The sequence below is a fragment of the Cornus florida genome, unplaced genomic scaffold (assembly GCF_030987335.1).
Source record: "Cornus florida cultivar Cherokee Brave unplaced genomic scaffold, ASM3098733v1 CherokeeBrave_3.0.0_Hap2_Chr03, whole genome shotgun sequence".
Lineage (NCBI taxonomy): Eukaryota > Viridiplantae > Streptophyta > Magnoliopsida > Cornales > Cornaceae > Cornus > Cornus florida.
Window position 1 is genome coordinate 21230024 of NW_026775573.1, and position 26722 is coordinate 21256745.

Consider the following 26722-nt stretch of genomic DNA (forward strand, 5'->3'; position numbering starts at 1 on the left):
TTGAAATAGAGTGTATAACATTTACAAGTCCTTAAATATTCAACCAACAAATTAAACAAGTTTAAGTTGTACATAAAATGTTTGGAACAAAGCATTAACAATACATAGTTGTCACTAAAAATTGATAAGAAGTTCATAAAGTGGATGACAATGGCAACGACACATCATCTTCATAACAGCACATGTGGCCTTCAAGAAAGCATCAACACACTTCATATCTGCAATAATAGCATTTAAGTTGAATTATATATCTGTAAAAAAGATTTATATTACATATATATATTGCAAGCTCACAATAGCAACAAATATATTACATATAAAAGAAAAAATATACCATCACTTTCAGAAGGATCAAGAGTGCTGAAAAGAATTCCAAATTTGATCAGCAATAGTATTACGCAACTGATCCATTTCTCGAAGCTGAGCCGAAGGCACATGCTCAACAATCTCATCATCTTCACCATCACTTTGAGGAGGATCATTACCATTAAATATGTCATCAGGCTGATGCTGATTTTTGATGAAATTATGTAATGTGCAACAAGCCATTACAATTAATACTTGTGTTGAAAACTTATAAGGAGGCATTGTCCTCAAAATAGCGAATCTCATCTTCAATAACCCAAAGTATCGCTCAATTATATTTCTCAAAGATGAATGCCTATGATTGAACACTTCCTCCCGACCACGAGGTTGTCTAGTCCTACGGTATTCCTGAAAGTGGTAAGTATGACCTCGAAATAGGGCCAAATAACCAGGCTTATTGGCATACTCTGAGTCCACCAAATAATACTTACCTGCCATGTTTAGAATACATAAAGATATATACAGTATGATAAACTAACCATATATTAAGTGAATTTGTAAAATAATATTACCTGCTGGTGGAGCTGGAAAGTTCATTGCCTCATTTTCAGTACACTCATTTAGGATTCTCGAATCATTAGCTGAGCCTTCCCACCCAGCTAGCACATATGTGAACCTCATGTCAAAGTCACATACAGCCATTACATTTTGTGTAGTATAACCCTTTCTACCACGAAATGGAAGTTATGTACTTGCTGGCAGAGTTGCAGGAATGTGGGTTCCATCTATAGCTCCCACACAATGCATGAAGTAAGGGTAAAACCTAGAAGACTCTCTAATCTTATTCGGAATCACAAAAAAATTAGGAGGGGCAATGATATGGGTGCCCAACTGACATACTGCATGCAACACAGCATGGAAGTGTCTAGAAATGGTTTCAGTGGAGTGTTGAAATCTCTCTGCTATAACACGATTCCTTTGATTATGAGATAAAGTGAGCAAAAAGATTGCCACTTGTTCATAAACAGTTAAAAATTTAGAATCCTTTAGCCCTATACCTTTCAGGGTACTACACAATGTTCTGAAAACTTCAGGGTACATCCTAAAATTTTCATAACATCTTTCTCTATGGCCGTTTAAAATATCCATAACATATGTTTCCCCTTGTAAAATGGAATCCCTACAACGCCACTTTTGATAGAAGTTCTGCTCTTCTAAAAGAGCAGCAAATATTAAGACACTCTCATTGTCCTCCTCATCGTCATATAATTGAATTATTCTTCTTATATTGTTCCACATATCCATTACCCTATTTAAAGATTTAATACAAGCAAAACATTTAAGTTAATAAGCAAATCAATTAAATAATAAACAAAATATTTAAATAATAAAACAAACATTTAAATAATGGTATTAAAGTATTTGAGTACTAACAGGTATCCAAGAAATAAAATTATTTAAGTTATTACAGTAATCCAAATGTGAGATAATAAAAGTATTTAAGTTATTACAGTCATCCAGATGTGAGATAATAAAAATATTTAAGTTATTACAGTCATCCAAATGTGAGATAATAAAAGTATTTAAGTTATTACAGTCATCCAAATGTGAGATAGTAATAAGTTAAACGATGACACAAAACACAATCATCCATAAAGAAAAACTCAAACATTCAATGCCCAACCAATTCTTACATCCTCAGGTGCCGAAAGAAAAAATTTCTGCCACTTCTCAGAATCATGTAATAACTTCGATACCTTAGCGAATTGGGCCATCTCAATTCCAGGTATTTTTTGTAAAAGGAGCATGGAGGCATCAAACATTTCATAATCTCTATCATTTTTTGAGGGAGAGAGAGCCTCATCATCTCCTTTCTCACATGAAGATACACGAGTAGAAGTAGAAGATGCTTTAGCTGCTTTCTCTATTGCAGCTTCCATTCTCTCAGTTCTCCTCTCAGAATTCTCATTCATGTTTGACAAGAGTGCAGCTATACCAAGAGATAAAGCATCTCTTTTGGCTTTCTTACCTTTACGTAAAGGTGGGGGACTGACCTCACAACCCTCTTCCTCATCATCGTCATCATTGGGAGTGAGCAAAATGATTGTGGGTGGTGCTATAGTGGATGGGTGGGCATGCATCCCTTTTGCATATATGTCCCCAAATATAGTCGACATCTTGTCAAAATGCTTACATCCATACTTTTTATACTTATTTGCATTCGTTACAACCTATAAATTTTGTTATAATATTAACCACATAACCAATAATATACAAGATTTTATTATTTATTTAGGACTAATAATTAAATTACTAACCTTGCATAACCTGTCCCATCTCTCTTCCTCAACTATAACCATGCCCGTCTCATGGTTATATCCCACGCCAGTCTCCGATAATAATTTCGTAAACTCAGTATAAATTTTCCTCAAACCATTAAACTTATTCCGAAGTTGGGTTAAACCAAATTTTCTCTCCGTTTGAACATTCATTTGTTTGACTAAATTATTCCAACCACTTTTACTAAATGTTCTGCCACTACGATTATTAGCTTTAACTTCTTCCACCATAATATTCACGAATTTTTCAATGAGTGACTCATCCCATAACAATTTTCCATCGTTCGTAACTTCAACCACTTCTTCAATTGTGAGAGAATCACCGCATTGTTCCACATTCTCAACATTCAGATCCATCTAACATATTAATAAAAACACTATAATTAATAACAAAAAAAAAAAAATAATATTAAACTAGGAAAAATTATTGATGGTATTATAGTTACTCTATCACAACTACTGATTCATTAATGTTTATACTATTAGAATATTTTTATTCCCCTTTTATACATTTGCTAGAAAGAGCTTATGATTTTAGGTTTTACTTAGTTCCTAGGAAACGTACATATAGTTAATATGGCATAAGTGCTGGAAAGTCCTACGAGAAGTTCACGCATTTAATAAAGAATACTGAATGAAAATATAAAAAATAAAAAACAAGAAGAGAAAGGAGAAATTGGTGATAAATGTTACAATATTATGTATTTTACTAAAGGGAAATATGGTCATTTCATTGTAATAGCAATTGTATATATATACACATACGTGAGAGGAGAAGGGAAGCACTCTTAGTCACAAAATTTCACTAATAATTGTGTTTTCTTATTCTAGAAATCCTAAATTCAATAAGAGTAAAAGATGCAGATATTCTTCTGAACTTATGCATATTTTACTTAAAAGTGCTCAATTCTTGATTAAATATGCCACAAACTTTACAAGAAAATGATTTGGAGAGTTTTGAGAAACTTTTGCTTCTAGATAAACTTTTAATTAAAAATCCATATCAATAACAGTATATTTTCGATTGTATGGAATATTTATCATTTAATATTGTAGCATACTTACATGTTATGCATCCACTTAATTATTCATATTTTTCTTATCCTTTTATAGATTTGTATAACCTTGAACCTAGTCATTTTATATATGCGTATCGCCTAATCTAATTGTAAACTCTGTAACCATGTCACTCCCAAGCTCCCAAGCCAATTTTCTATACTACAACTGTGCAGCATGCCGTGGAGTCTCATTTTTTGTTTGTGTGTGTGGTGTAGAATTCGACATACAGGTTGTTGTGAAAGAAATCATCGGATTTGAAGAGAGGACAGCGGAGGAGAACAGGTCGCGAGAGGGAAGATCGGAGAAAAATATGGAGGCTCCGCCGTCTGGTTGGTTTGAAATCGACGGCGGAGCAGAAGAGCCTTCCATGGCGCCCAAAAGCATAAACCCTCGACAATTTTTATACCAGAGAGAGAGAGTCGAAAGAAATTCGTCTTTGTGACTATATGAGAGTATACGTATAGATTTTCTTTACAGATTTGGACTTCGTGCTTGCAGATTTGGAAATAACATCAAAGGAAACAACAAAGAAAGGGAAATAGAAGACAGTACTCACAGTATATCGCGATTCCTTTTTGTCGCCTCCCAAATCGCCTCCCAAATCGCTTCTCTAGGGTTTCAGAGGAGAGAGAAAACATCGGGCCAAAATGTTGCAAATCCGTTTTAAGGCTACTTCATCCGCTACAGTATTGGACCAACTTACTTCATCCGCTACAGTGTTTTTTATTGGGTTACAGTACTGAAACAACCAAAAACACCATTTTGGTGTTTCACTTTTGGACCCAAATTCAGCACTGTTTAAAACAATATTTTTGTACTGTTTAAAACAAAATAAGTGTCACCAAACATGTTTTTGGGCCTAAAATGAAACCCTGCAACAAAAACACCAAAGTAAAACACATAACAAACAGGCCCTTAATTTCTTATTATGCCCATGTCACCCTCATCACTTTCCCCACAAACTTCTATAACAAGTGAGTTTCATTCTTTTGTAAATTGCTTGTAAGATCATGTAAATATTAATTTAATTATATATAGTTTTATATCAAAATTAAAATTTTATTTTATTTTATTTTTTTTGCTTCCACAATTAATAATGATTGAAAGTGATATATATAAATCTGAGTATTTAGTAACATAGTATTGGGTAAAAAACTAGGTTAGTGTCTTTACGTATACAAGTTTTTAAATTATAATTTAATTCATATATATATATATATATATATATATATATTTTATACATAAAAATTAATTTAGTTTTAACTCTACGTATATTATATGTACCAAATTAATTTAGCTACAAGTATTTTATTTCTATAAGACTGAAGTTACCTTTTATCCTCAAGAATTTTCGGATCAAATTTTTTATTAATTAAACTTGTACCTATAATCACATATATCTAATTATGAAACATAAGAAGACAAATACTATAATGTCCCTTAATTTATCTTTGAACTTAAAATTTTAATTTTGTTCATAATTCTGGAGATATGATAGTATCTCAAAAGAGTACAAAGTAATCTTATAATTAGAAGGGTAATTTTGGAAACTACAATTACTTTCTTTTCACTTTCATTCTTTCCAAACTCACAAAATAATATTTTCTCACAACGTTCTTGAAAATTTTTCTTGCTAACCAAAAACATAATAGAAACTTGATTTTCTTTTCATTTCCTTTACTTTCTTTCACTTTTCATAAAAAAATTCTATCTAACCAAACGGACCCTTAATGGAACTATTCTATTAAAGGAAAACAAATTATTTGCACTATTAAAGGAAAATAACAAGAAAGATGGTTCACTTTTTATCCTATCCACTTTATTCCGATATATATATGTGTTTGGTTTAAAAGTGAGTAAATCAATTCTTATAGTTTCGTGAGTGAACAAATTGTCCATTTATATTTTACTTTGGGCATTTTTCGTCAAATGTCATTGTGCATTTACCAAATTATTTCTTATAATTAACTTTTTTTTTTTAAATATATATAAAAGACAAAATATCTTAAATGTCCTGCAAAATAAACTGATACATTATAAGACTCTAAATTGACTAAGGATCCGTTTGGCATGCACTTTGTTTTATGTGTTTTATTTTTGGTTAAAACAGAAACAGTATTTTTACTGTAGGAACATTTTTAAAAAAAAATTCTAAACACATTTGAGAACAATATTTTAGACATTTTGTTTTTGACCCGTTTTGTTTTGAATGATATGTGTGTGGGGTTTATTTATATATGTATATAGATATACCCAAGTTGATCACTATTCACTAAACTAGGTGGCTGACGTCACGGATTACGTGTTCGCGGGGTTGCACAATACCACGTAGACAGTCACGTAGCCAATAAAACCTCTTGGCCAGGCTTATCTCATCGAAAACGAAAAGTCACCTTTGCTAAAAATAACGAAAACTGGAAGGGAGGGAGAAAAGATGTATGTGTAAGACATCTTTAAAAAAATAATATAATTTTTTTTTTAATAAATTGAAAAGAAGAAGAAGAAGAAGGAAATAACACTTACTTTATTTGTTAAAAAAATAAAAAAATAAAAAGAAGAGATTGCTAATATTAAGTTTATCTAATAATTATGAAGAGTAATTTTGTAATTCAAAATTTTTGCTCTTTTCCTTTCTCTCTTCGGTTCGTATTGGGAGGGATGAAAATTTGTATAGCAACAAGGATGATTGATTCATCTTCTTTTCTCTTTCCTTATGATTCGTTTGGTAGGATGGAAGATAGAAAAGAATAGATAAATAAAATATTCTTAGGGAAGAAGAGATATATGGTGTCATTCCCTCTTTTTATTTGGCTGGATTACGAGACAAGAAAGAGAGAATGTTAATTATAAGAAAAGTTTTGTAATTTTTAACATTTAGGACTAATTTGGTACATGGGTATGGAATGAAATAAAATGGAATTGAATTGAATATTTTTAATTCCATCTTTTGTTTGGAAAGTAATTTTAGGACTAATTTGGTATGGTAGAATGAAATGGAATGGAGGTGAAAATAGAATGAGAAGAGAATAGAATAATCATTCCTTTTGTTGGAAAATGGAATGATTTTGATGGAATGACCATTCTCCAAGGGTTAGTTTGGTGTGGTGGAATGAAATAAAAGAAAGTAGAATGGAATGGTTTTTTTTTTTTTTTTTTTTTTTTTTTTTTTTTTTTGCTAATTTAAAAATTGGAATCATCATTCTCCACTATTCTCGGAGAATGGTCATTCCATTAAAATCATTCCACATTCCAATAAAAAGAATGACCATTCCATTCCCTACTCATTCTATTCTCACCTCCATTCTCATTTCATTCCACCACACCAAATTAGCCCCAAGAATAGTAGGGAATGATGATTCCAATTTTAAAATTAGCACCAAATACAATAATGAAAAAAAAAAAATCATTTCAATCTACCTTCTTTTATTTCATTCCACTATACCAAACTAGAATGCTCATTCTCCACTTTTCTCGGAGAATGGGCATTCCATTCCCCACTTAAAAAAAATAGGGAGTAAAAATAATATTAAAAATTGATTTACTTGAATGAAGTGTGCTAACACACCCTTCTCAAACAATGAGATTCAATAAAAATTAAAATTTTCTTGATATTCCCTCCTCAATTTCCAAATATACATCGAAAATATTTATTTATTTATTTATTTATTTGATTTACATATAGATAGATTAGTTTTCCTTTTTAAGCCATGCATAACCAAACAAGAGAATGGAAATGGTCATTCCATTTTCTGATTCATTTCATTCTTACCTTATTTTATTCCTCCATTCCAAACTAGCCCTTATAATAATCTTGCATTTCTTCCTTTCATATTTGGAGATATAAGGATTTATGAAGGAGGAAGGATGATGAATCATTCATCCTTTTTTATTTTCTCTTTTTGCCTCTTTTCTATCAAACTAATGAAATTTGTTTTTTCTTTCATATTTTCTGTCCACATATCTTCCTTCCTTTCTAAAAAGGGGACATTTTTAAAAAGGTTGTACAAAAATGTAAAGAATGTAAAATAAGATTGAAATTCTTCTTGTAGTTCAACTATTCTATCAATTATCATGTGATCCATATCCATGTAATATTGCAGTAGTACTTCCCCTCCCAAAAAAAAAAAAAAAATGAGCGTTTTTAAAAATCCAACTTGTTAAGAGTCTACTATATATTTTTTAATTTTTATTATAATAGGAATAAATTTTCAAATATATTCTTTTACTATGGGTTCATTTGATTTTATAACTTCAAGACAACAAGGATAAATTTAAAATATTAAAAAAATAATACATTAAATTTTGAATTGGAACAAGTAAAAGAGAAAAATAGACATTTTTTCTTTTTTTCTTTTTTTTTTTTGTGAAAAGGAGATATCATCTTACAACTGTATGCATAAAAGTTAAATATTTTAATTATAATAATTACTAAAATTGATTCTTTTGTGACTTACATGCATGTAAAATCCAAATAAACAATAAGATTAAGAAAAATGATTCTTATACTGTAGTTACAATAAATTGCTAGACTTTCAGTTTTAATTAATTAATTATGCAACAAATAAGAAAGTAAAATGTTTCACTTAATTGTTTTTGATACAAATAGCTAATTACGATTAGATAATTTACTACAAGTGATTGTTGTGAGTATCACTGCATTACCATAAATAAATCCAAACCTTGGTAGAACAAAGTGTCAAAGACTCGGCAACTAGTTTAGGCAGGATGGGCCTACAGTTTCATGACAAACAAGTTCAGCATTCGAAACGTAGCAAAAAAAAAAACAAAAAACCTCCATATTTGTGAGTACCCATGCAATTGTTAATTTGAGACCATACGTTCATTGACGTATTTGAATTCAACTTGTCTTCAAAAACATTTGAATACATCCGTAATTGACAAACAACCTTTTCTTTCCTAAAAAAAACACGTGTCGAAGCATCCATTAATACAAATGAATTCAATCTGTTTACCAAAATATTCAAATACATCCATAAATGACAAATCACATGTCCAAATATTTTTTTCGACAAAACACATATCCAAAATGATAATTATAAATGAGGCTCAAAGAAGTTGAATTTATTCTCAAATATGCACACAATCACACATCAAAACACTAGGTTAGAGCTAGTTGTTTGTCACCCTGCCAAATGAACAAAAATTTCAAAAGATGACCGTTACATATCGAGTTCATACTTGATTTATTTTTCGGTACAGGGGATGGGTACCCGGGTCATTGCAACCCTAAAATGTAATGGGATCCACCATTATATTCACACTTCAAGCTTGAGAATCATAGTTTGAGATAATTTAATGTTTTCTCGTAGAGAGGATGATTTTGATGTGAATACGATCTCAATTAACGATTTTTAATAAAATAGTGAGACTAATGAATATAAATTAGGAGGCCGGCCTAGAGATTCCAAAATTTTTAGAGGACTTGAGTGTCTTAAATTTGTTTTTTTTTTTTTAAATGTCTTAAATTTGAAGCCCTTTTAAATTGGAGACCATAGACAATTGCCTAGGCCTAGAATCGGCCCTATAAATTAACACACCTAAGGAGCATGTTTGAGTGTTTTGTATTAAATCATATGTTGTGACTAGGGAAGGCAATTTACCCCGCTCCATTTTTAGTAATTTTGGGGGATCGTTTAGTTTATTTGGGTAGGAATGGTTTGATGTAATGAAAATTCGCATGAATTTAGTGCGGAGGTGGGGATGTCGTCCCGTCCCGCCCTGCATTAGATAGATAAACTGGAAAACAATGTAATTTGGCTTGTCTGGTTTTGGTATGTTAATACTTTTGTTACATTGGTATTATAAAATATTTTTAATGTTGAATTTTATGTTAAACTATTTATTATCTATTTTTTTTATGAGTCTTTTTAATAACTATTTTAGTTGATAAAAAAAAAAAAAAAAAAAAAGAAGTAAATGGAGGAGAATTTTTGGTCTTAAACGAATTGGGACGGATACTCGCGAGAATAAAAATGTTAAACGAGGGCAAAGATGGAGTGAAAAATCCTCCCATTTTTGTGATTTTAGACTAGAATAAAAATGAAATTTTTAAACAATTACGGAAACAAAAACAGGATGTACCCGTTCAAACCAGTCCCAGTTACCACCCTAGTTGAACCTCCAATTGAAGTTGAACCTATTTCACGAGTGTTTTGTGTTGGAGTACCCTCTCTCTTGTGAATCAAACATGAAAAATGGGACCCACCTTAAATAATACTCCGTATTTTGTTCGCAAAGTCACTCTTACCGAGAACCTCTTATCCTTTCACATGCAAAGAAAATCTCCCTCTCTCTCTCCATATCTATATCTTGTAATATAATATATATCATCACCCTACAACTCCCCCAGCTGTCCACAACAAAAATCATATATTAACCTTCCCAAATAAAATAAAATAAATAAAGTCGTGTATTATTAGTATTACACATTATTCTATATAAACAATTAAAAATTAATCATTAAACAAAACTAAACTCAATGGTGGAAGTCCTAATTTAATAATGCAAAATCTTGATTTTTTCATAAGCAATCACTAATTCACTTAAAAAATAATAATAATAATAATAATTAAATAATAACGATTGTCTTATTTTATTTTCAAAAGAGCCCACCACGAGACCACCACCACCTCATCAAAATAAAATAAAATAGTTCAAAATTTAGGATACTCCCAAAAACAAGGGATTATTCCATGGTCGCGGGACCATGGAATAACTCCCCGTTTGAAACAGGTGTTGGAACCCTATTAAACACGCAGTCCAAATAGGAAAATAACAAGATAGAGTGGGAGTTGAAGGAGACGTGGACAACTTGATATATATCAACTTTGTTTTACTAGGGGAACTATTCTATTTAATGAAAAAATATATATTATTTGCACCCGTTGTAGGGTTCAACGGGTGAATTTAACCGTCATGAACGTTCCGAATGCTCTAATTGCAATCAAAGAAAAAATTTTATTATTAAATTTTTTTTTATCAATATTGTAGATGATCTAATTAAGTTACACCCTTTTTATCTTGTAAAAACAAAAAAAAAAACACTTAATTATTACTTATTATTATTATTTTGGTTATAATATTTAATATTCCTTGAAATAGACTTATTACTGTACAATAAGTGTAAATCTAAAAACAAAGTGCAAAAACCTTCTGAAGTTTTATCAAGTGAGCGTAAAATCTGCTGTGGTTAAAAGTGAGTAAATTAGTCCTTATAATTTTAAAAGGGAATATTTTGCCCCTTACATTTTCCTCTAACCACTTTCCGTCAAATGTCATTGTGCATTTACCAAATTATCCTCTATAATTAATTTTTTTAAAAATATATATAAAAGATAAAATATTTTAAATGCCCTCTAAAATAAACTTGTACATTATATAATTATAAAGTGTGTAACTTCTCATTTGGGCCTTTGCATTACTTTGACCTGGGCTTTCCTCCTTGTTCATGGCTGGGTTCAATAGAGAGCGAAAAGAGTAAATCAGTTGTGAGTTTTTGTATGTGGACTATGTAATAATGTGTGTGTATATATATATATATATATATATATATATACGTGTGCCATAATTTATATTTGGGTTATGTGATCTTCCCTAATCCAAACAAATTGGAACTTGCAAAATAATATTTAGATTGGATGAGATCGGTGGTTGAACTCAATATTTTTGTTCCATTACATTTTCCATATTTAACCTGTTTTTAATTTATATTGCTTTTATAATCAAAATTCATTGGTTGGTTGTTGAATCAAACGGGGTCTCAATCAAACTCTGTCTATTTCATGTTCTGTTTAGCACGTTATTGAATAACTTAATAAATTAACATATCAAGGGTGCAAATAAAAAAATAAAAATAAATAAAAAAAAAGTTTCTTTAATGATAATGATGACAAAGTAGTATGTATTCATAATCATACTGAAGGCATACGTGGCATAAATTGTGAAATTCATAATTTTTTATTCTTAGCTTGCTAGTTACAATCTTATGATTGAGTCTTAGAAAAATGTTATCAACTTTAAAAAAGACAAGCTTGAGTAGATTACACTAATCTTTTAAAACTAAACAAAAGCAAACAAATTAACAAGTTAAAACTTAGCTCTCTTCCTTTACTCGAACTCCTGTAAAAAATAAAAAGGTAAAAGTACAATGACATTTCTTGAGCTTTGTTATATGAATAATTACATACAAGTTTGTTATTTTTTTTAGATAATGACATGTCAAAATTGTCATTCAAACAAGGTCTTAAATAGTTCAAAAAGATAAAATTGTCCCTTAATATTAAAATCAATTTTATTGTAAAAATACCAAACATGTTGAAATGTTGAGATTACCCTTGAGTTAATATGAGTCACAAAATGACGCTAATTTATTGTGATGAAATTCATTATTTTCTCTAAGGTATTATAATATTCCGATTGATATGAAATGTTTACCAAAGGTTCCACCGAATGCCTAGTTAATCTCTGAAAAATTTCGTACTTTTTGGCCAAACTGATATGCTTATAAAAATTTGACAGCAACTGCTGTCTGGATTTTCCAATGTTTGAAATCAAATTTTTAATTGATTTATTTGACAACATTCTCGACATCGGATCATCACCAAAATTTTCAGGTTTATACTTCCATAAGTCTACTTTGCAAAACATTTTCGTTTACTCCGTTTCGATTTTAAACGAATTTTCTATGAAATTTTCTATGAAATTTTTTCCTTTAATTTAGCACTTCAACTTTTTGCATCAAATGTTAATGACGGATATATTGGTTCAATTCATTAAGTTATAAACTTAATAAAGTCTATTAAACGGTCAAAGAGTAAGTTGATCAATTTTCCTGTGTCGTGTGGCAAATGGCTACAAAACACGTCTTTGTCAACTTTTTCAAACTTCGAGAGTGTCATTATCCAAAAAAGTTACCAATTTGTATATGACTATCAATATCACAAATCTCATGGGAATGTCATTGTACTTTATAAAAAATAAAAATAGGAATAAGACTCCTTGTAACATTCTCTCGAACTCGCAACGCTTATCTGGTTAAGCTCACTCAAACGTTATCCGAAACGGGCGCCAGGCATGATAACGGATCAAGAATTGGGTTGAATTTTGATACCAATTGTAATAAGTAGATGCTTCACGATCTAATCTACAAAATTAAATTATTAAGGAAAACTAACATCCAACTCATATATACTGAATAATTTCACTTTCCATTCGGATCAGTTATTGGACAAGATTTTTCTTGTAATACCTTTGGTTTTTTTTTTTTTTTTATTATTATTATAATTCAAGTTAATTCTGCCTTTATTTTGGTAGCTTCACTTTTCTGATCCCGAAATAAGTAAAGAAATGTCCAATTAATAAACCTGAAAATAGTCTTAGGCTCATCACTTCAATGCCAACAGCTGAAGTAAACTATTCAACTTGAAAGTAACAATAATGGAGTCGTGGAATAAAATTTTGTCAAAGCAACAATAATTGATTGCAAAAGTACAGTGCTGTCATCAAAATTGATTTTAAATAAGTAGGCCATTTGACACGAAATCAGTTTGGATATTTACCTGGCCCACATGATGTCAATGTCAAAATTAAAAACATAGGTCCCATCCCATTAATTGATTCCTTGGGTCAATTAATAAATTTTGTAGTTCCAATGTGATACTAAAAAAATAAGGCAAAATAAATTGAATGGGATCCGCATAAACATTTTGTAACCGGATATTCTTTTAATGAAATTTCATGAAGGAATATATATATATTTTTTTCCCACCAAACACATCAGGAAGGAATTCTGTGTCTAAAACACAAGTCATAATTATGTCAAGTTTTCACCATACCAGCAAAAACATTCCCCAAAACAGAAACAAAAATTGTAACCACAAACAAGGCACTAAGTATTCTACATAAAAATGTATATACATAAAACCAAAGAATATATACTAGTATACTTGGGGCATACCCCAAGGGCAGAAAACAAGCCAAAAACAAAAACAAAATAAAACAAGGCCCAAATGTTGGGTTGATTTTGCGGTACCCAACCCATACAACCAAAAGCCCAATCAGAAATTGGTAACCAAAAACTTTTGTAAAAACAAGTCAAAGCCCATGTCCTTGAAGCAATAATAACCAGCAAAAATCAGAGGGCTAGGATGGAAATCAACAATCTGAATGCATCTCCCATAAGATTGGTTATGTTGGTGGGGAGGTGGTGGTGGAGTGGTGGCAAATGAGGAGGAGGGGTTAGATTATGATGGTTCAAAGAAGGAGCTAAGAAGGTTGCATTCATTGGCAATGGTCTCTGCAAATGGGCACCGACATTTCTTGACCGAAAAAAGCTTCAATCTCACAGCATTGATCACTGCATTCCAGGTCTGTAATGGAGGTACCGACTTGTTCAGGAATATTCTGTTATTTCCTTCTCTCCATACATGGTAGACATTTCTTGCCAGTGCCTTCCACGTCAAAATTCTACTATATTTTAAATTCAGCCTCCAATTTGAGGGTGCCCAAAAAGGGGTGCAAGTTGGACGAGTTAGCCCAGCCCAACTCGAGATTCGGTAGTTTAATTTATTACCCTAGTTCTGATTTTCAATCCCAGTTCATAGATTTGATAGATCATGTCAAGAGTTTTTAATATAACTCTGATAATAACAGTGTAAAGCAGAGTTCTAATTTTGGGGTTTGGTCCTATATTTTCAAGATTCAGATGGTAACGTCAAAAGGGATGAGGATAAAATCTTGAGAAGAAGTGGCCTTCAGCCTTTTTTTGTATAACCAAAATGAATTTGAGGACTTGTAACACAAGTGAAATCATAGACATCTCATACAAAAATGGAGTCTGCTCAAAGGCCCGGGCTTGATAATTAGGAAGAACTACATAATAGAATTCTGAGAGCAAATACATCAGATGATAAATTTGGCCTTACATGAATTTTTTGCCTACATAATCTATGGATTTAAAAAATAAAGAATATGTTTACATGAATGATCTAGTACGAGATTAATTTTTCCCCAGTTTGACAAAAGCAAACCACAATTCGGACTCAACTCGGAACGACCATACTTTCAACACTGTGTCTTCTTGAAGTCTATTCCTCGACACAACCGAGTTCCAATCCAAGAGCAATGAGCTAACTCTGCCCATTTCTTTCTTCGGCATGTCCCGCCCTCTTGATTGTCAAGTAACATTGCTCCTCACCGGAGGGTTCAATCAGAGGCACGTATTCCAGGCAACTTTCCATTGCATTCAAATTCAATGGATTTGGAGTTGAGAAAGTGTTTCTCTTCTGGTGTGAGGAACTCAGGATTCTTGATGAGGCTGAATGGCAACAACAAACGTCCCTGGCTTGATGTCGGTGTTGGTAAGCCTCTTCCGTGCTACAAACATTGGCTTTGAACCCTCAACTTGTCGGATTCAATTCATGAAGTTTTCAGGCGTGAGTAGTCATGATCAAGAGGAGGAAACACCATTTTCTTCATTACTGCCTTCTTTTCTTTTTTTCCTTTACTGTTATTGTTGCTTCTTGTTGTGGTTGGTGACCACAACGATGATGATAATTAAAACAACATTGATGGTAAGTTCTTAAACATTCACCGTCTTCGAATATGTTATACATATTATATTGTCTATGACTCAAATATTTACGGAAGTCTCTTTTGCATCTTGGTACAATAACTTTGTTGTCTTAATCAAGATTTTGAACTGTCTTCAACAAGACTCCGTCCTCCATCAAATCACCAAAAAGAGGATATGCAACCAAATACCGAACATTTTCCATCTTTTTCTTCAATTTCAACTTCATGGTAAAAACATCATGTGTATTAACAATAATCATCATTTTTTGAGAGAACTTTAATATGGAAAAAGTGAGATCGAGAAGGGAATGAATGACCGATGATGGCTAATTGTGATAACAATAGTAATTATATATAGAAATAAGGTTTGTGATAGATCTGGGAATATATGTATAGAGGTCGGCCGACTTTCTTGTTAAGCAATCAAATAATCAACCAAATCCCACTTGAAATCTAACTATCGCTGTGAAATTAATGAACTACGTAACTTGATCGAAGAGAGATTTTTTAATGATTCAGGAATGAGGGATCACAATTATTTTAAATCCTATTAGATTTGAAATATGATTAATTTACTTAATTAACAAGAAATATATATATATATATATATATATATGGGTTATTTTCTTGTTAACCAAGCTAATTAATCTTATTTTAAATCTAATAATGTGTAATTAATGAAGTAAGGATTCTTATAACTTGATGAAAGAGAGATTTTATTTTAATAGAACTAAAATGCGTTTCTTGGGATTTATTAATTTTGTAGATTTTGGTATGTAAAATGAGTAAGCCAATTATACAAAATTCTCCTTAAAGTAGAAAAACTAGTAAATACAATGGATACTAACTAATCAAAATAGTAAACATTTAATCTTATTACCACCCTCATTTACTTGTAACTCGTGGACATTTTTTTACATGAAAGGATAAATGGAAAATTTACACTAAGGGTCGTGATAGATGGGCCGATGACTTTAGCAGATTTGTTTGGCAAAACACGTGTGGTAGTCCACATAAGTAATTTTAATAATTAAAAAATAAATAAATAAAAGGAGAAAGAATATACGGCGGATTCATCTTCCCGTGATGGAAGATCGGCGGCGATGAACTGGACTTGTTGTGATGGAACGCCAGTAAAACTCAATAGAGACGAGAGTAACAGAAAAGATTACCAGTGACGGTGCATAACTGGTTTGGCGACAACGAACTGGTATGGCGACAACGATGAGAACGAACAACGGGCCGCATCAGAAAGATGGAATCCAGCAGAGAGAATAACAGGTCGCTGGCGTAGGCACGTGCTGGTTCGGTGAGAGTGCGGGACTGAGACGAGATCCGGTAGAGAGGATAGGTCACCGGAGAAGGACTGAGCAGATATCTGCAGAGACGTTTCATGAACAGTCTGGCGGAATAAACAAGAACCGACAGTGAGCTTGGAACGGAGGACTGAATAAGAACCGAATGGCGGCGTCGAGCCAGCGATGGTGCAAGGATGCACGGTTGATGGCAAGCTGGCGGTGAAAGAAGAGTAATTTTCCCCAACAGTGTACCCATATTTTGAAAGGGTACTTTTGTCTAACTTATATAAATACTAACACTAATTGTTTTTGACAGTTGGAGTGCCGCATAAATTCTGCCAAAGTAACCGGCCAAATTCATCGGTGTAAATATCATTTTCCTTTACACTAATCAACTTCCTCTAAGTTTATCATAATTACACTAATTTTCTCTATAATTTCGAATATTATTTTGACTTCTTCTAAAAATACAAATCTTTTAACATTTAATCTTATTAATTTTTCTACATGAAAGAATAAATGGACAATTTACAGTAATCAACTTCCTCTAAAATTTATCATAATTACACTAATTTTTTCTATAATTTCAAATATTACTCTGACTGCTTCTAAAAAACAAATCTTTTAACATGAACCTCCCTTTTTTAACTCAACTACCAAAATTGTTGATGTCATGTACTTAATATTCTTAATTAAAATTCAAGTATTACCCTTTGTTAAAGTGAAAAAAACGATCAATTACAAAATACTCATCTCTCCAACTATATTTACACCCATTTTAATATTCAGCACACTCTTTCAATTGATTCCCTCAACTTATTCAATATATGAAGCATATAACTTAAGGAAAAAGGTCATCGAAAAAAAAAAAACTTGAGTAAGATGATGATGCATCCCCCAATGTGTCGGCTAGCTGTCGGAACTTGCAGTGAAAAATCATGCGACATGCTGGCTAGTGTGCGCCTTAGGCATGTTCTCACTAAAGAGTGACAAAGTACCTGGGCCAGATGGCTTCAATGCTTTCTTTTTAAAAAAAACTTGGCCTAATGGAGAATTTTTTTCTCACTGGGAAATTACTTAAGCAAGTCAACTCAACTTACATCTCACTTGTTCCCAAAGGACTTAACCCCTCTGCTATGAATGATTTTAGGTCCATCTTACTACTCTACCATTTACAAATGCATCTCTAAACTTTTGGCCAATAAGCACAAGCCCACAGTCCCTCACATAATTGGTCCTTCCCAATTTGCTTTCATTCAAGGAATAGTAATTAATGATACTGTTCTATTAGCACAAGAACACCTAACTGGCTACCATAGACAAGGCAACTCCCCAAGGCTTACCCTCAAAATTGACCTCAAAAAATCCTTTGATTCAGTTTCATGGGATTTCCCCCAACCGACATTTCCTGGATCAAGGGTGATCCATTATCACCATCTGAATTCCCCCTCATTCACCATCTGAATCAGGGTGATCCATTATCACCCTTTCTCTTTGTTATTGTTATGCAAGTATTCTCATAAATTGTAAGCAAACTCTCTAGATGGCATTTCAAATACCATTGGAGGTGTAAAGACTTGACATGAACACACCTTATTTTTGCTTTTTTGCTGATGATTTAATGTTTTTCTCTCATGCTAGCTTACCCTCAATACAAACACTTAAGCTTGTTATAGATACTTTCTCCTCCCTTTTAGGTCTGCAAGCCAACTCTTCCAAAAGTCTCATCTTCCTTTCAAGAGTCGATGAATCTACAGAGTGCTCATTTCTCTCTTATTTGGGAGTCGACAAAGGTGAACTACCTGTAAGATACTTGGGGGTACCATTCATTAACTCCACGTTAAAATCCACTGATTGCAGGATTTTAATTGACAAAGTCACAGCTAGGATTGCCCACTGAACAAGGAGAGACCAATCATTTGCAGGCATATACATTTGGAGTTCTAATTTTATCCTTCCCCAAAGCATTATCAATGAATTAAATATAACCTTCAAAGCCTTCCTATGGTCTGACCCTAGTTAAAAAAATATACATACAGAGGTAACAATTCGGTAGTTTAATTTATTACAATTTGGTTAACAAGATAGCAACCTATATAACTAAGTAACTTGATTGAATTTTTTTTTTTTTTTTTTTTTAATTATATATATATATATATATATCCCTCATCCCTGAATAATTAAAAAATCTTTCTTCAATGAACTAAGTAATTTATATATCCCTCATCCCTGCATAATTAAAAAATCTTTCTTCAATCAAGTTACTTAGTTCATTAATAATTAAATTTTAATTAAATTTTAGAAGAGATTTACTTGATTGCTTAACAAAAAAGTCGACCTACCCATATACATATATTTCCAAATCTATAACAAACCATATTTCTATATATATCTACTATTGTGATCACAATTAGCCATTATCGATCATTGTCCTTCTCGATCTCACTTTCTCCATATTAAAGTTCTCTCTCTAAAAATGGTGATTCCCGTTAATACACATGATATTCCTACCATAAAGTTGAAATTGATGATAAAGAAGAATAAGGAAAATGTTCGGTAATTTGCTGCATACCTTCTTTTTGATGATTTGATGGAGGCCAAAGTCTTGCTAAAAGCAGTTCAAAATCTTGATCAAGACAACAAAGGTATGTCACCAAGGTGCATTAGGGACTTCTGTGAATGTTTAGGTCATATACAATATGATATATATAACATATCTGAAGACGGTGAATGTTCAAGAATCTACCATCAATGTTGTTTTGATCATCATCATCATTGTGGTCATCAACCACAAGAAGAAGAAGAAGAAGAAGAAGAAGCAGTTCAGGAAAAGAAGAAGAAGAAGGCAGTAGTGAAGAAGATGGTATTGCCTCGTCCCGATCATGACTACTCACAAGTGCCTCCAGATTTGCTTGAAATCTTTAAGAATCGAATCCTACAAGTCAAGGGTTCGGAGCCAATGTTTGTGGTACAAAAGAGGCTTACCAAAACCGACATAAACTCATGGCAGGGACGTTTGTTGTTGCCGTTCAATCTCATCAAGAATCCTGAGTTTCTCACACCGAAAGAGAAACACTTTCTCAACTCTAAATCTATTGAATCTAAATGCAATGGAAAGTTGCCCGGAAACCGGTGCCTCTGATTGGAATCCTCCGATGAGGAGCAATGTTACTTGACAATCATGCCCAAGAAAGAAGTGGGCAGAGTCATCTCGTCGTACTCGTTGGTCTCGGGCTGGAACTCGGTTGTGTCGAGGAATAGGCTTCAAGAAGACACGGTGTTGCAAGTACGGTCGTTCCGAGTTGAGTCTGAATTGTGGTTTGCTTTTGTCAAACTGGGACAAAATTAATCTAGTACTTGATCATTCATGTACATTCTTTATTTTTGAAATCCATAGATTCTGCAGGCAAAAAATTCATGCAAGGCCAAATTTATCATCTGATGTATTTGCTCTCAGAATTCTATTATGAAGTTCTTCCTAATTATCAAGCGTGGGCCTTTGAGTAGACACCATCTTTGTATGAGATATCTATGATTTCACTTGTGTTATAAGTACCATATGAATCTTGAAAATATAGGACCAAACCCAATTTTCAGCAAAAACTCCATAATTAGAACTAAAAAAATTACTCTGCTTTACACTGTCATTATCAGAGTTATATTGAAAACTATCGACATGATCAATCAAAACTATAAACTGGGATTGAAAATCAGAACTAGGGCAATACTTTCGCTGCTTCTTTTCTTTTCTTTTTCTTTTTCCTTTTTTTTTTTTTCCCTTGTATTCTCTCTCCTGGGTGGTTCTTTTCTTCTTTTTTTTCCTTGTGATACATCTCTCACTTTATTCTTCCTTCAAATTTTATTTTATTGTATAAAATAAATGACTAACAATTAATTAAAATTTTGGTTCAGAACTCCTTTTTTTAAATATATGTAATTAATATTGTTGAGTAAGTTGTATAGTGACTTTTTTCAAAATAAATTAAAAAATATATATTGCAACTCTTGAAATCAAAAAATTAATTATTATTGTTGATTAAGTTGTATCGTGACTTTTCCCTAAGGGAAAAAAAAAATTGTAATGCTTGAAATAAAAAAATTAATGAAAGAACAAATTATTAATTTTTTTTTTTTAGCCGTGGATGGTAGGAAAGTTAAAAAAATAAAAATACAAAAAAAAAGGGGGCTGAATGGGTTAAGCCCATTTTGACCAGCCCATTTGAGCCCTTACCCATTTATGACCCACTATTGGTTGGTTAAGAATGGGATACTGACCCATTCATACCCAACCCATTCCAAACCCACCCAATTGCTGCCCACCCCTCCAGAAGACGGACCAACTCACATAAGTTGGCAGTTCTATACTGCTAGTTTCCTTATGATAAGTTTTCCTTTCATAGCTTCCTACTCGTCAATATATGTTGTACAATTGAACTACAGTGATTCCTTTTAAAACACTCATCTTAAGTGGAACCTCATTTAAAGATGTTTAGACTTTAATCTATGTTCACCTCTCATAAAGTATAAGGTAAATTGCACAGAAATTTCCACAGTATAAAAGAAATCTAGAGATATGTGACAATGATATGCATTAGACTAGTCAGCATTCAAGTAAAAGAGAAAGTTAAAACACTTCAAAGAAAAAGAAAACGTGTTTCAATGCTAAACAAACAGATAGGAATTGTGTGATCAAGCCAATTCCCATAAACAGATAGAAATTGATTGTTAATTGACCATCTTTGCTCATTCATTTTGTTGGTAACTGGATTGTTTCTCAAAACAAGTCATGACTCATTTACTTATGCAACCAAATAAAGGGATTCCTTGTATCATTGAAAAAGGAAAAATCAAAAATCAAAAATCAAAAATCAAGCCTCTACATGTTGATAAATTCAATGAGGTTCACTCTATATATCACAACATTTAAATGTTTACATTTGTAAACAAATAATATTTAAAGTATACAACCTTATGTAATCAAAGAAAAATCACACATCCACACTTGTTAAACCTTTAGTAATGAGACATAATATCGAATGAAATGGCTAAGACATAATTGACCAGTTGAAACCATAACTTCATTAGGCTACCTTATAAGAATCATCATGTTTAACTCATGTTTCAACACAGTAATAAAAAATTGGATAATAAATTTCTACATCTTGATTTAGTGGAAGTATGATATATTATATTCGATATCAACGTCAACATTGAAATTTAGGTAGGACTGGGACATGAATAGCAAATTGTCCCTTTTTTTTTTGTCAATGATCATGCATAGTGTACCCCATGAAAGCTAGAGTTATTGAGGGGGTAAAAACACATTAATGTCGTGGTCACCATCTTAAATTTTATTGGCATCTCATGAAATTTCAATAAATGTATCATCTTATGGAATATAACAAAAAACAAAAGAGGCGAGTTATTTCCTCCTAATACTTTACTTGATTTACTACATAAAACGAAAGAGGGAATTTTGGTCTTTAAAAGTGACTAAGCAATGGAAGTTCAGATAGGTGCAATCATCTTTTCTAACTTATCAAGCATAAAATTCACTTTGACCTTCAAAAATTCATAATACATTGTCTGTGTTCTCCTGATTTTATCTCTCCAACTTGAGAAAATCTTTGAATATTTATAATTTGAGTTGGGAGTTTTTGTTCTTTTAATAAAATCTTTTGCTTAATTCAATAATTAGCAGCAAAAATCAAATAAATAAAATCACAAAAAAGGGAAAGGGTATAGCACAATGATTATAAAGAAACAGACATAGAAGTAATGCGTTATTTTAATTTAGTATTTAGCACTCTAACATAATACGTCTGCAACTTCGATCGAATCAAAAAACCAAACACAATAAAAAAAAATTCTAAATATAAAAAACCTAGACCGAAAAAAAAATCCCTAAAAAAAATTCCTTAATAAAACAATAAGTATAAAGCTAAATATAGACTTGGTTTGTGGCCGACACTATACTTTCACTCCTACAAATGGATCAACAAATTGCATTTGTCCACAATACTGCCTGCAATACTGTTTGTAGTTTTGGTTGAACGGACATGATACAAAAGAATCACATCTCATACATGAGACTCATTGAAAAGTTTGATGAAATTTCTTTTAAGCAAGGGTTATAGTTTAATTTGTCAAAAAAAAACAAAGAAGGCTTGATTAATTAATGCAAATGATGTACTTAATATTTTCAAATACACGAGAAAGAACACATATATGTAACATCCTTAATTAACAAAAGAAATGTCCCAAAAACATACCTATATCTTTCTGATTCTACTCATTCCATTGTGCTTTTTTCTCATCCCAACAAGTAAAGAATTTGAAATATTCATGTTAGTAGTTGAGGTATTTTTATTCATGACTTAAGCTAGCATATCACGATCATAAGGATATATAACATAGTAATAACAAGAAGAACCATAAAGATAAAGAACTTGCTCAAGAGTACATAAAATTGGAAAAACAAACATGTATTTAGAAGATCATGAATGGTAGTGAAATTAACTACCTGAGGACTGAGGAGACATATCGAGAAGAGAGGCGGCTGCGAAGATTAGGGTTTGCAGTAGAGTTTTATACAGCCCTATATAAAAACCACAGTATAAAAGTCACATATTATACATAGAATACTGAGAGAGCGAATCGAAGAGTTCTCACCGGAGCTCTGGATTGCACAGATCTACAAATACAGGACAAGTGTCAGCTAGGGTTTCATTTCAAAAAGGTGTGAAGATGAATATTAACATGTAGATCTACAAATTAATAGTGATATTCTGAGAAAAGCATACAATAAGAGGGCTTGGAGAGGGGAAAAAAAAAAAAAACACAGAGAGAAAAAGGTTTCGAGCTTTACCAGAGAGAGCTTCACTGATCGAATAGAAGAAAAGGGCTTCGTCGGAGCTAGCAGGTTTCGGTAATGGCGTCTACTAGCGAGCGCGATTTTCTTCTTGGATGTCGACAGGTTCATCGTTCGCGGCACTGATCGGAGAAGCTCGACGGCCAGAACCACTGATGGTTTTTTTTAGAATGGGTTGCGGCTGATTTTGTTATTCGTATATACAGTAAGGTGTATTTTTGTACTCCGTATATACCATAAATGAAAAGGGTAAAGTGGTAATAATATATGGGAATTCTAAGGTAAAGTGATAGTAACAAAAGTATATTACACATGTAGTTTACATATTTACATGTACATGAATTAAGTTCTATTTTAACTCTTTAGTAAGCTAAAATTATATTTTTGCTCCTAAAATTTAGTTTATACACAATTTACCTAAAAAAATACTTATACAAGTTTTAGAATTTTATCAAACAGAACTGCTACTTCACACTAGAATTAGGAGAATTAGGAGATACAACACGTAGCCTACAACGAAGAATAGAAGAACTTAGATTTAGAATTACATTAACACAAAATATTTTGGAAGCTAGACGGCAACGATTTTAGTTTATGAATATAATAAACTTTAATAATTTAGATAACTCTATAAAACGATTAGGAAAAAATCTTGATTATATTAAAGAACAAGTAGTACAGAATTCTAAGCCAAATAATTTAGATAATAAAATAATATTAGTAGTCATTAAAGATATAAATAACAATATTAAAAATATTTCTGAAAATCTAAAAATTATTATAGATTATTTAAAATCTCTTAAAACCAATATTCAAAAGCTATTACAATAGTTTTATGAGCACCAGTAATTCTGATTATTTAACAGCTTTAGCCGAACTTTATAAAATAGATAAAAAACCGATAGGATTTACAAGTTTTAAAACAGACGTACAATCAACTAATATATATATATTAAACAAAACAATTTTTTAATCTAGTTATTACTCCAGTTATCTGAAAAAGTTAATAAAGTCGAAGAAAACTTAGAAGTAATACAAGAAAGTATTCTTAGAGAATCTTCTAAAGAATCATCTGATAAAATAAAGGAGATAAAATTATCAACCACTAATCAGTTCTCCCAGCCTAAAACCAAGCGTGTAAATTTATTACAACCTAATAAACAAATACCACAATGACCATTATTTTTAGAAAAGCCAAAGAAATAATGAGAGTAGAAGATTTATATGATAATGAAGAAGATGCCAAAAAATATATTGAACAAGGAATGAAGAAGGTAAAAAATAAAGTGAACATTTACTCTAATAATTTACTAGATTTTCAGAGTAAAATATACAATCATTTTAGCCAAAGAAGAATAAATGCTGTCAACAATCAAGTTATCTTAGATCTTATGACACCAGAGACTTGTCAAGAGTTAAATAATAATAATTTAGAACTTATGCATTTAGGTGTCATAATGATAGAATTAATAAGATTAAATAGAGCACAAATAGGAACCAGAGCACTTGCTTGTATTTATGATGATCGATGGAATAATCATCAACAAGCACAAATTGCTAGCGCTGAAATAGATTTAGCAGCCAATGCAGCCATCATAGAATGTATACCCAATTATGCGATGACTACTAGAGAATTCAGTAAACATATTAAAATAGCTATATCTACCAAAGGATATAATATGACAGGACAGTTTGAAAACCTATAAGTCAATACTTTATTTATGGGAAAAGTAGTTAATCAATATAACTTAAAATTTAAAACCCAATTTAGTGAATTAGTTAAACCTTTTAGTAACAAATATGTTCAAATGATCGAAGTTAGAAAAGTAAGCAGTATTACCCATGAAGGAACAGAATGAAAATTACATAATCTCACCACTATAATTAAAAAGACCCCTGAAAGTAATATGATATATGTAACAAATAGTGGAGAAGCTAACATACGGTTTAGTAATTATAAAAGACAAGATAATTTAGACGATAATACCCAAGAAGAATTTTTAACCACACTTATAGAAATTGAATCCCCTGAAGAAATAAATGTTCTTTATGATAGATTAGAAGATGAAATCTTAGATAAAATAATGCATGACTTTGATAATCTTGAATTAGAATATTTGAAAGAGAAATATCCTGAGCCAAATTATCAACTCATAGAAAGCTTCTATCTAGGCGAAGGAAATAGTGATGATATTAAGAAAAATATATTCAAAGTAGGTTTCAAATCATTTTGCACGAAACACGAACTAAACACACTAAAAGAAAATTAAATGTTAATGAAGAACAAGTAGAGCATATAGAAGGAAAAGAACCAGCAGGATCTTCATCTCAACCTACAGGATCTGTAGATCAAGAAATATATAATGCAACTAGTAGCACTAATAGAACAAATGATGAATATCTCACAAGACAAAGACTTCAACCTATACAAGAAACATATGTTGAAAACAGAAATATACCAGATATGTATACTTGGACACCACAACGTAGACGCAATGATAATATTCCAGCACATGACACAGGAACCATATTAGACATATCACGCCACGATCCCCAAGATTGGTCAAGAGTAATCGATGATTGGGAACAAAATTGTATTAGAATAACTATTCTAGCACGATTCGATAATAGAACACAAGTATTAACTTATTATGAAACTCTATTAAGAGGCACCGTTCAATCCTGGTGGCAATCTTATAAAGTTAATTATGTTAATGATTACAATATCTTAAAAGATAATTTTACAATTCAACAATTTACTAGTTTAATCAAACGTGTATTATTAGGTGAAGATAGATTATTAGAAGAAACTTAAATCAAGCAAAATAAAGCCTTGCGCAACCTAGAGTTATTACAAATTTGTGACTTTCGATACATAAGAGACTACACTAATAAGTTTTTTGAATATTTCGCCGCTACAGAAAAACCAGAGATTTAACCTTATTAGATAGATACCTTCAGAAATTACCAGGAAGCGTAGGAACTAAGATTTGGAAAAAATGATTAGAAAATCCTCGAAGAGATAGATTAACTATAGGAGATAAAGTTAACCATGTCTATGACATGTTAAAAAAGGAATGTAGATAACGTAGAGAATCCAAGCAAATTAAGAGATAATTTTTCGATGTATGTAAATAATTAGACTTTCCTCCACAATATGGTTGCATACCTCCGAAAACTTTTAAACGAAATAAATCAGGAAAATACAAATTACGAAAAAGTAGAACCTATAAAAACTATAATAAAAAGCCATATTT

General features: G+C 31.6%; 2 protein-coding genes and 1 long non-coding RNA gene across 4 annotated transcripts; all 3 read right to left on the reverse strand.

The window, feature by feature from the left end:
• Nucleotides 1-351: 351 nt before the first annotated feature.
• On the reverse strand, nt 352-1611 carry LOC132301246 (uncharacterized). Its single transcript, XM_059798519.1, has 3 exons — nt 1059-1611; nt 879-965; nt 352-797 (listed from the first exon to the last, which is right to left on the reverse strand). The coding sequence occupies exons 1-3, from the start codon at nt 1609-1611 to the stop codon at nt 352-354; spliced, it is 1086 nt and encodes a 361-aa protein (XP_059654502.1).
• Nucleotides 1612-1970: 359 nt separating this feature from the next.
• LOC132301247 (uncharacterized) lies at nt 1971-3002 on the reverse strand. Its single transcript, XM_059798520.1, has 2 exons — nt 2625-3002; nt 1971-2537 (listed from the first exon to the last, which is right to left on the reverse strand). Exons 1-2 carry the CDS (start codon nt 3000-3002, stop codon nt 1971-1973), a joined length of 945 nt encoding a protein of 314 aa, XP_059654503.1.
• A 10589-nt stretch (nt 3003-13591) lies between these two features.
• LOC132299879 (uncharacterized) lies at nt 13592-23673 on the reverse strand. Of its 2 annotated transcripts, XR_009480217.1 has the most exons (4): nt 23463-23673; nt 23267-23288; nt 23118-23192; nt 13592-19994 (listed from the first exon to the last, which is right to left on the reverse strand). It is a non-coding gene; the product is annotated as an uncharacterized LOC132299879 (long non-coding RNA). The 2 variants fall into 2 exon arrangements; XR_009480216.1 differs by having other exon boundaries at nt 13592-23192.
• Nucleotides 23674-26722: the final 3049 nt, after the last annotated feature.

Bases quoted from the DNA above. Each gene is read 5' to 3' on its own strand.
- LOC132301247 (XM_059798520.1), bottom strand. From the start codon at position 3,002: ATGGATCTGAATGTTGAGAATGTGGAACAATGCGGTGATTCTCTCACA. The intron at 2,538-2,624 runs GTTAGTAATTTA...CAAAATTTATAG, and splicing joins GATGGGACAGGTTATGCAAG to GTTGTAACGAATGCAAATAA.
- LOC132301246 (XM_059798519.1), bottom strand. From the start codon at position 1,611: ATGGATATGTGGAACAATATAAGAAGAATAATTCAATTATATGACGAT. The intron at 966-1,058 runs GTACATAACTTC...CATATGTGCTAG, and splicing joins TCCTGCAACTCTGCCAGCAA to CTGGGTGGGAAGGCTCAGCT. The intron at 798-878 runs GTAATATTATTT...TAAACATGGCAG, and splicing joins CTTTCCAGCTCCACCAGCAG to GTAAGTATTATTTGGTGGAC.